Source organism: Meleagris gallopavo, chromosome 1, assembly GCF_000146605.3.
Source record: "Meleagris gallopavo isolate NT-WF06-2002-E0010 breed Aviagen turkey brand Nicholas breeding stock chromosome 1, Turkey_5.1, whole genome shotgun sequence".
NCBI classification, from domain to species: domain Eukaryota; kingdom Metazoa; phylum Chordata; class Aves; order Galliformes; family Phasianidae; genus Meleagris; species Meleagris gallopavo.
This window is the reverse complement of record NC_015011.2, coordinates 38,978,125-38,990,770: the sequence shown is the minus strand read 5'-3', so window position 1 is coordinate 38,990,770 and position 12,646 is coordinate 38,978,125. Positions and strand designations below refer to the sequence as shown.

Here is a 12,646-nt window from a genome sequence, read left to right as displayed (position 1 = left end):
CAATGGATATGGCAATTGTAGATATTCATAAAGTGCTGGTGTATATGCTTACTCTTGATTATGTATTGAAATGAACTCCAGAAATGCTTTTTAACTTAACATTTCATATACAACTTCACTTCAAGAAGAATGTTCCTGGAAAAGTTTAGAATTGTATACATACAATTGAATATTGATGTTTAATTTAAATTCATGCAGCCTAGACTAGGGGAGACATGAACTTCCTTGTCTAATTATGCAAGTTGTCTGAATCTCAAAAGTCCTCACGTGGTGAAATGAGGTGGGAAAAAGTGAAGAAGCAGAAACAGTGAAATGAGGAAGTGAAGAGAATTAGGATGATCATTATATCCATGTATTCTTATTTCGCCATTCTCGCTATCCAGATTTATGAGCGCTTCCTATAATTATTACTGAATATAGAAAAGTACCCTTGTGTACTCATTTATTCCTTCTACTGTTACTCCTTCTTATTTGTCCCATGTTTGCCTTCTGTTGCTTGTCTTGTCACGTGTATTGTTTTTCACTGTTTGCTGTGGTGACTGATTAAGTGTACATGAAATTTACAGTGAAGTTACAGGCACAGTCATTCAGTACTGCATCTCTTGGTCAACAGTGTGCCCTTCAGAGGAATTTAGCTTGCTTTTTTTTCTTGAAAGATTTTCAGAGTCTTAAAGCAAATAACAATGTAAGAACAGCACAGCAATCTTTTCTTTCGAATTAGAAGACAAATATCAAGTAGCCAGTGTTTCTGAAGATAACTATTCAATCCTAATGAAAGGGTTCAGAATTACAGTTCAGTAATGCAATACACAGAAGTAAATGTCATTAGAAGTATCTTGCTAATATTTTATATTTATGCTTTTTAAAGTGAGTAAACCTATTTGGTGAGCTGTCAGTTCTATTTTAAAGCATTTTTTTCTAGTGTATTGAAATGAAATGCTACAGTTAAAAAGGGATTTTAGAGCTAGTAAATATATCTTAAATATTTGATCTAGGCAGAAATAAAAATAAAACATGAAATCAAAATAGCTCTTGGAGTTTTTTAAGGTGTTGGGTTTTTTTTGTAAGCTAACATTTCATTAAACAGGAACAAAAGTTTGTCACATCTTTAGATTATTTTCTCACCTCGTATACTTGCATCTCTTATTTACAGCGACTGAGCTTGGACAAACTCAGAACACTTGTGCTACATAACATGTAGTACTTTCTCAGTCACTGAACTAACTGTAATGTCTTCTGAACTTTCTGATTCTGGTAACTGTGTTCTCTTCGTTTCCAGTGGACAGTTTGTGCCAGGAAAATTTGACTGTGACACAAGAATTAATTTATGTAAACTTTGGGGTTTTTAATATCAACAAGGCTTTATCATACTTTATTTGGCAAGCTGGACTTTAAGCTTTTCTCTGCAGAACTGCATCTCTCAGTTTCAAGCTTGTGCTTTCCCTTTGTTCTCATTTTTCACCTTAAGGTGGTTTTCTGGTGAAAAATCTTAAGCTTATGAAGAGCATTTTGGTTGTAGAATGTTTTAACATTGTTAAAATATTACATTTTGAAAATGATAACATTGTTAACAATGTTCTGAAGTACTGTAAACTGTCTGATTTCCAATCTGTTAGTAAATTCAAAATGTTTTCCTAAAACTTCCATTTTGAGAGTACAGCTTAAAAATAAATGTTTTTCTCTTTCTGTAAAATGAAGCAGTGAAATATGATTACAAAAGTAAAAAGATAAGGAAACAAACTAAAAATCAAAACTTAGAGCAGTTCAGTTTTTAAGCTTACTTTCTTTGAGATAGTTCTGTGGTTTTCGAAAATTACTCTTAGCTCAGCCATGCACGATTCTGTGTTCCGTCTGTCCTTGCAACAATTTCAGAGTACAATTGGGAAAAATCCATTTTTTCCATCTTTTCCTCTCGCTCCTGATAATTTTTTCTGTATATTATTAAGCTGAATTATTTGCTTGCAAATTTCCAGATGTCTGTGCATCTGTAAAGCTTTTTCACTTTCTCCTGTCAGCCTGCATTGCTCTGTGGAACGTTCCCCTTGTGTTTAAAAAGAGCTTTCTCTTAAGTGTAATTAGTCATGTAAGTTATTCACTGCTCAGTACTGAATGGGTAATGTAGAAATGAAGGCATGTTTATAGGAGGGGCAAAATCAAAAGAGACTGATCCCCTGTTGCTCAGCACTGCAGAAATAAGATGTAGCAAGAAATTCCAAAGAATTTGTAATTTGAATATGTGAAACAAATGAGGCATGAGATTATGCAGCGCGAGCAAGTGCAGTGACAACAGTTGTGCAGTAACCCGGACATTATCTGTGTGTTTACTTAAGAGGAATTAAGGTATGCAGTGAAAGAAATACTGGGCCAGAAGGACAACCAGAAGAGGTTAGACTAATCAGGCAGTGAAACTTAGGTGGGAAAAACAAGAGACAAAGAAGGAAGAAAGCAAATGGAAGTCAGAGCTCTTGTTGTTTCTCAGAGGAACAGCAGGTTCCTGTCTCAGCTAAATTCTGCTGTCCATAGTTCCTGGCTGGATTCTCCATGCAGTCAAATATTTCTTTATACTCAGCATACACAGTTATCCAAGAATAAATGTTTTACTTTGAATTGGCATCTTCCATAGTTCAAGTTAACTATTATATGCCAATGTAACTCCCACTGTTTAATTTTTAGGGTCGTTAACCAAAGGCTAAAGTATAGTCTGCCTAGAGAGGTTGTAGCACCTCAATCTCTGGGTGTTTTCAAGGCCTGACTCATCAAAGGCCTGAGCATCCTGGGTTGTATGTAATGTTGACTTTGCAGGAGATTGAATTAGGTGACCTGCTGAGCTCAGTTTCAACCTAAACTAGTCTGTGATTCTGTCACTGCATCTCTTGAGTCTTTCTGAATAACAAAAACAAGTAAAATATTATATGCATGAATGTCATGGAAAAAAAGGTCACTTTAACTATGATACAGATTGAGAGGGATAGGGAAAATGCTGAGAAATAAATAATAAAGCACTGTTGGGAAAGTTGACTGTTAAATTTGTTCAAAACAAATTCAAGTCTTTGTTGTAGAAATAAGGGACTTAAGAATGACAGATTAAAAATGAAAATGAAAATCTTGTATATATTTTTCAGATAAGACCAAAACCTTGGCTAATGCAAATACCACGAGTACACAGTCAGCATCGATGACTGCTTCAGTAGCTGGAGGTCAAGGGACACCCACATCACCTCTTAAGAAGGTAAAATAAAATCTTGTGATTTTACACATCTGTTCTCCAGTGGAAGCGTACATTTTTTGTTTTGAAATTGAATGGAGTTATCCAGTGAGCTAATGAAAACATGCCAATTTATAATACTGTTTGTGTTTTTTTTCTACAGAAACTATGTTCAATTTTCATAAATTTTGAAATTTGAATGAACAGTTTTGATTCTAAACAGGAATCGAGGAATTTGAAACATGTAGCTGCAACATAGCTGAACACAAGATCCATTTAAAAAAGAAAAAGTCTGTTGCACAATAACTGGAATTCTTGTTTTTCTGAAGCTAAACTTAATCTCTCAAAAATCTTTTTTATGCCAGACTCCTCCTAAAGTTTTAGAAAGTATTGTTGGTCTTAAGGTAAGGGAGCCATGCACGACTAAAGTGCTTTGGGGTCCTTAGTAGCACTCAGTTAATGCTAGAAGTTGAAAATTGATAAGCACAGAAATTTGAAATAATGTGTGAAGTAAGAAGTAGAAAATGTTGTAGGTTCCAACACTGATTCAAGTGTGGTTAGGATCTAATGAAAAAACTGGAGCATTGGGAATAATGATTTATTCAGTGCAAATAACCTAACCAGTACAAAAACACACCCAGCAAAGCCATACTGCTTATAGGAAGCTTGATTTAAAAAATTGATTAGAACAAATCTTAATTTTGCTTGTCAAAGGAGAGGTGTATATGACGAGGGAAAAAAAAATATATTTGACAATAATACACAGTCACAAGATGGTATACAAGTCAAACATTCATAATATATGAGTAAACTGGATAGCAAGCTGGGAAGGCTTCCTTTGTCATCTGTCAAAGGTTTTCTGTGCATGTTGTAATCAAGGCTTAACTCTTTACAGGTTCTTCTGGAAAGCTTGTTGAGGGGAAATAGTGACTGTGTTGCACTGAAGCCGCAGTAGAGAGAGAAGGAAAGGGAAAACGGAGGGAAAACAATGTATTATTATATTTTTCAGCTCCCTGGAGCTAATTGGAGTTGTGCTTTCATAGGCATAACAGAACTTAATGATAATTCATCTTAGAAAGTGTTGGTTAGATCTTAATGGTCCTGACATTGGAGTATGTCCAAAGAAGGGCAACAAAGCTGTTGAAGAGCCTGGACCAAAAGTCTTATGAGAGGTGGCCAAGGGAACTGGGATTGTTTAGTCTGGAGAAGAAGTTCAGGGGAGGCCTCAATGCTCTGCACAGCTACCTGAAAGGAGATTGTAGCAAGGAGGGGGAGGGTTCGCCTCTTCTCCTAGGTAACTTGTAATAGGACAAGAGGTAATGACCTTAAGTTGTGCCAGAGGAGTTCAGGTTGGATATTAGGAGAAACTTCTTCTCTGAAAGAGCGGTAATGCAATGGAACAGGCTGCTTAGGGAAGTGGTGGAGTCAACATCCCTGGAAGCATTTAAGGAAAGGGCAGATGTAGTACTTAGGGACATGGTTTAGGGACATGGTGACGGGTTGACAGTTGGACTTGATGATCTTAATGGTCTTTTCCAACCTTGTTGATTCTTTGATTCTATGTAAAAGATCCAGGCAGTATATTTTAAAATGCCCAATTGCATCATATTCTGTGATACTGTACAATATGGTTGCACCAGCCTTCCTGATCTTAAAAGCTGCTTTGTAAAAATCATCACAACTGACTTCCGCGAGATTTCTCTTAAAAAAGAGATAAGAACAGAAGGTAATTGTGGCCATGTCTTCCTGGTAGAAATGACTGCTGTTTCCCCACTCTGAGCTCTGAGCCTTTGCGTCTCATCAAACAGCTAGATTCCAGGCTGACCTTGTTATGTTAGTCTAAACACTTAGCACTGGCTCAGTTAGTAATTATGGTTCTCTGTCATGGCAGCTGCATTTGGTGTGCTCAAGAGCTGCACAGAACTTGAGACACAAGTTTTCTATGCAAACTACAGCAAATGGGGAGCTGGGGGATAGGGAAGACTGATTAATTTCTGCTTTACTAAATGTTGTAACTGTACAGAATGCAAACATGTAGCGTGAATTTAACTGCAAGGAGACAGATCTACTTTATATAGTTTATTTTTGGAAGACAGTTTAGTAATGCATTTCTGACAGTTGTTCAGTTTAAGTGATACACTCTCCAGGCAGATTTTATACCAGAATTCATATTCTAAGGTATCCAGCACTTCAGAAATCTTTGTTTTTCATGTCTCACTAAAAGTTTCCTAGCTTGTGCCTCCCGGTCAAGTTATTTCATCTTGCACAAAAGTATTCCAAGCTATGTGATCTTCAGTGATAGGACGTTAACAAATCATTACAAGCTTGGAACGTGGCTTCATATTCTAGACTTGTATGATCAGTTAAGCAGAATTTTTCTGGTATGTGTTTAAATGATGATGTATGAAAAAAAATTCAATGAGAAGAAGTAAGTATGACTTTAAGCTAGCTAAGAACCTTTTGTAAATTATAAAGCATTTAGTTCGTTCTGATTTTATTATGCAGTAATTAATGGCTTACCTTATGTTGCTTTTCGTTTTGGTTTTTTTTTTTTTGGTCTAAAAGGCGAGAGGTGCAGATTAAAAGTACACTGCCGTAGTCTTTCTAATATTTGATGTGGAAAAACTCCATGTCTTCTGTATTTCCAAAATAAATGCATATTTATATTGAGGCTCATCATCTTGTAACATAGCATGCACATGTGACCTGAAGAAGCAGTTGCAGCTCATGTCAATGAAGGAAAATGATTTAAGATGTTTTGACTGAAAAAAGGTAAAACTTGTACAGGTACAAGTTGCCTTGAACCTAATCATGCACCTGCCTTTTCAGGCTTGCAATATCTGTACTACTGCAGTTACTCTTCTGATTTTACAACATAGATGGCTGAACCGTGTGTTGCTCACAAGTGCTGCAGATGCAGTGTACTAAACTTGAATTTGGGTTTTCTTCAATCTCTATGGCATTCAGTAATGCTGCATTCTATCTGAAGACATTAAACTTAGGCAAGTGTGCAAATAAAGGTATAAGATTTGATAGCTAAGTTAGATTGTGATTAGATTAAGGGATATGAATGGAATATGAAAGAAGATAAGAAAGGTAATGGGTATGTTAGTGTGAATCTTGAAATATTCTCCAATATACCATGATTTAGGCATGAACCTTATTAGGTCTAGAGGCTGTGCTATCCTCTCCTCTGCAAACCGTAATTCCATTGCTGAATTAGCTAAACGAACTGTGTTGTGTTTAATAAGAATCTGTTACTGAAGTTTTAATTATCTTACTGCTTTTAGGTATTTCATGGTGTAACGAAGAGCTACATCCCATAAACATAGGAACAAACTGTGCTTTTGGAACTACCTTTTGTTTCTGTTTTCCTTTCTTTCATCTTTGTCTTATCTCAATTGGCTTTAGTATGATTTCATTCCTCCTATCATGCCTGTCGTGGAGTCAGTAGATCCTGCATCATGGAGGCAGGGCTTGCGCAAAACTGGCATTGTTCTTGTGCCCAATAAGGGTGAAAAGGCAATGGTGAGGTTCTGGTGTGCACAGACTTGTGTACAGGTTGCAAAATAACATGTTTAATCAAATGTTGATAGCAGATTTGCATGGTTTTAACTTTGTATCTCATGATCGCTGTGTGTATTACAAAGTGTGAGTTTTTCCAAGCTAACTTTTAGAGGAGTAGTACTCCTTGACCTCTTTTATGTTTCTCATCTCATTAACTAATAAGAGAGAAGATTGCCTAGGTTGTCTCTCACCACAACTTCCCCATGTATTCAGTACTTCTGTGATTATTAAATGTAGTTGTGTTCTCAAATCTCTGCAAGGAACATGAATTACTACAGTTAGTGCAAATTAATAGCCTTTTATTTGCTACTGTGTTTTATAGTTTCCAACATCTACAACCAAGGTTTCTCCCAAAGAAGAAGAAAGGAAAGATGAATCTCCTGCTTCGTGGAGGTTAGGTCTTCGAAAAACTGGTAGTTATGGTGCACTTGCAGAAATTACTGCTTCTAAAGAAGCTCAGAAAGAAAAGGACTCTGCAGGTGTTATACGTTCTGCTTCAAGTCCTAGACTTTCCTCTTCATTGGACAACAAAGAAAAGGTAATTGTTTTCAGAGTGAAACCAGTGTTTTTACCGCACATTTATTCTGTAGTAAAATTCCAAGCTGTTAAATTATATGGCTGTTGTGTAATCTCTTTAAAAGTACAGTATGCACCTTTACTGTCTTGTGACTTGGTACATAGGTGTGGGACTTACCTCTTTAAGGGACTTGCACTGTCAGTAGTAGTGTTTTTTACAGTTATGGAGATCTGAGGGTTGGCAGTTTTGGCATCACTTGTAGAATGATGTTGAAAGAATTTTCTGAAAAAGAAAGCTCTTACTGAATTCTGTGGTCATTTTTTATTTAAAAAAAAATTAAATATTTAAATGCAAATATACTGTAGTGAAGGACTGATTTGGAACAGGTATCTGAAAAACCTGATATTCCCTTTCAACCCAAGCCATTCTGTGATACTGTGATTCTATGATTCTGTTTCAAGTACAAATGTTTAAATCTGTTCTCAGGAATAATACTAAGCTATAGTATATAAAAATACTAATATAGTTTCTTTCAGTAAGTAGTTTCCTGCTTTCCAGTAATACAGTTCTAAACGAGAAATCAAGTCATTTACATTACTACCATGAAATCACAAGCAGTTCCCTTTTCCTGTTTTAATCCTTAAGATATTTAACTGAAACTTAAATCACACTTGTATAATTGAGTCACAGTAAATACAAATGAAGTTGTGATAATGGCGATTTTCCTGCTAACAGGGAGTATAATCAATAATACTAACACTTATTAAAAATCTATGTCTTTCAGGAGAAAGATGGAAAAGGAACTAGACTTGCCTATGTTGCACCTACAATACCAAGCGACTGGCCAGTACCTCTGACATTGATGAAAAAGAAAACAGGTGACTTTGAAGTTACTGCTAAATATTAAATTATGTGATTTTAGAGTGGCTGAAAAACATACAGATACGAAGATGATGCTAGTTCGTAGCATTAACCTGTTTCATAGATTATGCTGACCTGTAGGGTAATTGAATTCTGAAAGTGTTTTTGTCATGTAAGTCATGATAACTCCTTTTAAAATCCACATTATTTTGTGGCAGAAGCAGTTCTGGGCATTGAGTGTTGTCATCTTGGGGGAGAAAATAAAATTAAATGCAAAATAGTAAGTTGTAGAATTCCAGCTAATGAAGGATATAGAAGGAATTTTACTGCTTTGTCTTAAACCACAGTTTAATGGATTCCATTATTACTTTTGCAGAAAAAAAGAAACCATATTCTTTCCTACAGTACTTGATTAAAACCATATCATTCAGTATCAGCCATTTACAGAAATCCTAGCAGTTCTTTTCTAACTTCCACTTCTGTCTTTCTTGTTTGATTGTTGGTCTTTCATCATCTTTTGGAGATGCTTAATCCTTTACTAGTATTTTTTCCTTCAGCTTTTGGTATAAAGGGAATAAAAAGTTTAGGTGCAGAGGCTTGTCACTCATTAGGATTCAGACTACTTCCATGACATACCTTGTGAGAATCTTCCCAGTTTTCACTTCTCTCCTTTATTAAGATTCTACTTGGCTACTTTCTTGAGTTTTAATATAGAATGTGTAGTATAAAGCAGAGAAATCTCCTTAATGTCTTGTTTCTGTCAGATTGTATCTAGACAGCCAAATTTTGAATAACTTAAAAACGGAAGTACCTCTCATTGATCAAAACGTGCTTCTGTAATCATTGTATCTAAAGCTGACTAACCTGTTTTTGGAGTATTTCTGTTGATATACTTGAGAATAGCTCATGTAAGAGCAAGCACAAGATGCATTCTGTTTTTTCTTATGCTTGTGGAATACTGTTGGCTAAGTTCAGTCTCTGAGTGACAAATTCTGTTCTGAAACAGGTATTCCAGATCTCATGCTCCCTTAAAGTTCATCTCACTATTTTGGCATCTTTTGTGTTACTTGACCATATTTTCAAATCTGTATTTCTGTTAACATTGCAGTTTGGGATTTCTGTTGTCAGTCTCTGAGAGTACTATATTCTTATTTGAGATTGAATGTACAGTCCTGATTTGATTATAGATTGTTCTTGTTTCAAGTTCTATTCTTTTGAGATTTTTCTCAAATACTCTCACTATCCAAAAATGTCTTGGCTAGGTGATACCTTAACTTTGGGATAAATATTTAATTGCAGTTATATTTCTTATAAACTTTCATTGCTTGTCACAAATAGATTAAATTTTGGTGAAGTGTCGAGGTATATTTGTCTCCTTGATATACCAGTCTTAACCATCATGACTTATTCACGGACCAAGTTCCAAAATTTGTTACCAGTTATATCATGTTTTTCCTGATATGTTTGACCAGAGATCATCAATGCCATTAGGCCTGGGGTTGACTAAACAGTTGACCTGAGAACTTTCTTTATTCCTTGATGTGCAAGTGATAAAGCATGGTCTTAGGCCATCTTTTTTAGGCACCTGTACCTTGCCTAGTATATGTTATGGCAGACAATTTAACTTACTTAAAGTCATAAGAGAATTTTGACACTTAGTCTGACTTCTCTTACATGTGGAATTTAACTATCTGCTCTACAGGTACATTAATTAATTACTAAGAGTTTTGCCTTGTCCCAGATCTCTATCCTTGTTGCTTAGCTTAATGCCTTGTTCTTGTTCCACCTGTCTGAACAACTGCTTGTCTAGATAATAGATGATGTAATGCAATCCATCTTCCTTCTGTGCCTAATGGAAATGCCAGATTTTCAAGATTAATCTCAGCTGGGCCTTTATAGTGCTTGATGTCTGTAGTGGCCTGTATTGGCTAGAATTTGATTCCTCTCTGAAATTGCTTGTGACCACCAAAGTGCTACCATACATTTTTGTGCAAAAGGATATATTTGGAGTAGAATCTGAAGTCTAAAGGTATCTTGAACATAAAACACATCTTGCAGGACTTTACTTTCACACACATATGATTGCCTTTTGTACTTTTGTGCAAGATATTTTTTTCTTCCATCTGAACTTCAAACCTTGTGTTTTTGCTAGAAGCTTTTGTTAGAAGTTCAAATTCTTGTATCTCTGCATCAGTCTTCAGTGTTTTTCCAAGAAGATTTTTGCTAGGCTATTTCTTGATGCTATAAACTATAACAATAGAATAGAAATTCTTCATGACTGAAGTAATGTCAACTAGTGATATATGGCAGACCAGTCAGGAATGGCTACTGCAGGCCAGTTTACACTAGTCTAAAGTATCGTGAGTTCTAACATGCATAATCTCATGAAATCAACTACTAAAACAACAAGTAGTTTTCCCTTGATGGCACAAAATTATCTCAGCCAATTAAGAAGCATCTTACTCCTTTTTAGAGTGAAACAAAGCCAGCACTGGTCACAGATAAAAGCTGATGTTTGACTTCTCCTTTAACAGTTTTTCTTCTGATACTTCTTTTCAGTTTTATTTCAAACAGTGTTAATATGGATCTTTTATTTTTTGATAGAAATTTGAAAAATATTGTGCATAACAGGTCATTTTATTCTTTTTCTATACAGTTATGTTTATTTTAAGTGTGTTTTCCACACACAATTTTTCCATCTTTAACTCGTTTGCAACTTTCATCAAAACCAATTGCTTTAATATGAATTTGCTAAAACAAAATCTTATTTACAGGGACTCGTCTGCTAGCTCAATACGTAGTGGCAGTTCCTATGCAAGGAGAAAATGGGAGGAAGATGTCAAGAAAAACAGTTTGAATGAAGGTCCTACATCCTTAAACACAAGTTATCAAAGAAGGTGTGGGATTTTCTCTTGTCTTTTTTTGATCAAATGAGATTTCAGATTGGGAAAAAAAAAAATCTTTTCTGAATCCTTTATTTGAACCTTGATAAAATAGTGTTCATAGTAATTGCAAAGTATGTACTTAAGCCATACTATTTTTACCAGCTTAGAGCATTAGATCAAATGCTACATAGGTTGCTCTGAAAGTAATGCCTCCTATTTATTTCCATGAAAATTACAGCAGTTACAAAGAGCACAATAATATTCGATAGAGCAAATTATCAGCTACAAAACATTATTTTTTAGGGTAGCCACCACCATTAGCTGTACATTTTTGCCAGTGATGAACAAGAGCCTGCATGCCGTGCTCATAAAAATTTGCTCCAGCAGAGGTGATCCGTGTTGCTGTTGCCACTGCTGAAATGCACTACCCACTGCCTCACTGTGCTCACTTCCACTGCTTGGTCTCCATAAACATTCAGAAGCGTTGATGAGTGTCAATGGACGCCATTTTTCCTGCATGGAGGAATTCAGTGCCATATCTTTGCTTCATACGCACTTCCATCTCAGATGCCATTGTTTCAGACTGCCCCTCTGCTGCCATCAGTCACACAGCAACAACATGGAATGGGATAGTGGTGGGAAGGTTCCACCTCTCTTTCCATACCACCAACATCTGCCATTAATGTCATGGGCCAGCGGAATAAAATAGTAGGTATTACTTTTGGAGCAGCCCTCGTATACAGAGTTATATGCTTTCTTTTTCCTATTTTTTATTTTGAGGTTCTTTCGACTCTTTCCAGTTTTTATTAGTAGCCAGAGATAACAGTTTTAACTGCTGGAGCAGAAGTAATTCTCCCTCATACCTGAAAAGAGAAGTGTTGAATTCTGTTTTTACATGAAGATGTCGGAGGTCTTGCGCTGCTGTCCATAGCAGTAGATCATAGGCACGCCTACTTTGAGTGCTACCATCATAGAGTGTGTATGTAAAACTAAAACTGAATGGTGACTGATAGGAAAATAATTTCCAGTTGTACATGGTTCCTGTCTCACAGGATTGTTTTGGAAGAGATCATATTCAGCAATTATATACATGATTAACTTTACTCCACTATATAGTTTCAGTGGCAGATATTTAAGTGAAATTCATTTATTTTAATGAAGTGATCAATAAATATCTAAACAAGTAGATCAAAAAGGTGAGTTTGACATTTGGGTAGCTAAGTTTTGTACTTGTATGTGCTGGTGATGTAAGTGGTGACAGATGCTTAAGTTCTTTTTTCAGTTGTACCATTTTTAGTGGCATGCAGTCTATTTCATACAGCCTAGTACGTCTTCTGTCTTTGTTAACCTCTAATCTTAAAACAAAAAGTTTTCTTAACTGAGTTTAGGAAAACTGTTGCACAGATTTCATGTTCTGGATGGGAAGTATTAACAGTTTGGTTTAAGAAAACAGTCTTTGCATGTTAGTCTTTATCAGTATTAATGTTTCAGACTTCAAATGCAATGTGCTCATCACTTTGATATGATATGTAGTGCTTTCACTGTAGATTTTCTTAGTTTTTCTTGTACAGTTTTTCTTTCCTTTTTCATTTTAGACTTTTCTGCAATAGA

General features: G+C 35.7%; 1 protein-coding gene across 1 annotated transcript in view; it reads left to right on the top strand.

Moving 5' to 3' along the window:
• The window catches only part of PPP1R12A (protein phosphatase 1 regulatory subunit 12A), a 123,156-nt gene that overhangs the window by 78,413 nt on the left and 32,097 nt on the right, over positions 1–12,646 (top strand). Inside the window, 5 exon segments of the mRNA XM_010708460.3 lie at positions 3,123–3,229; positions 7,095–7,310; positions 8,074–8,122; positions 8,125–8,167; positions 10,925–11,047. Of these exon segments, the coding sequence (XP_010706762.1) occupies positions 3,123–3,229; positions 7,095–7,310; positions 8,074–8,122; positions 8,125–8,167; positions 10,925–11,047 (538 nt within the window).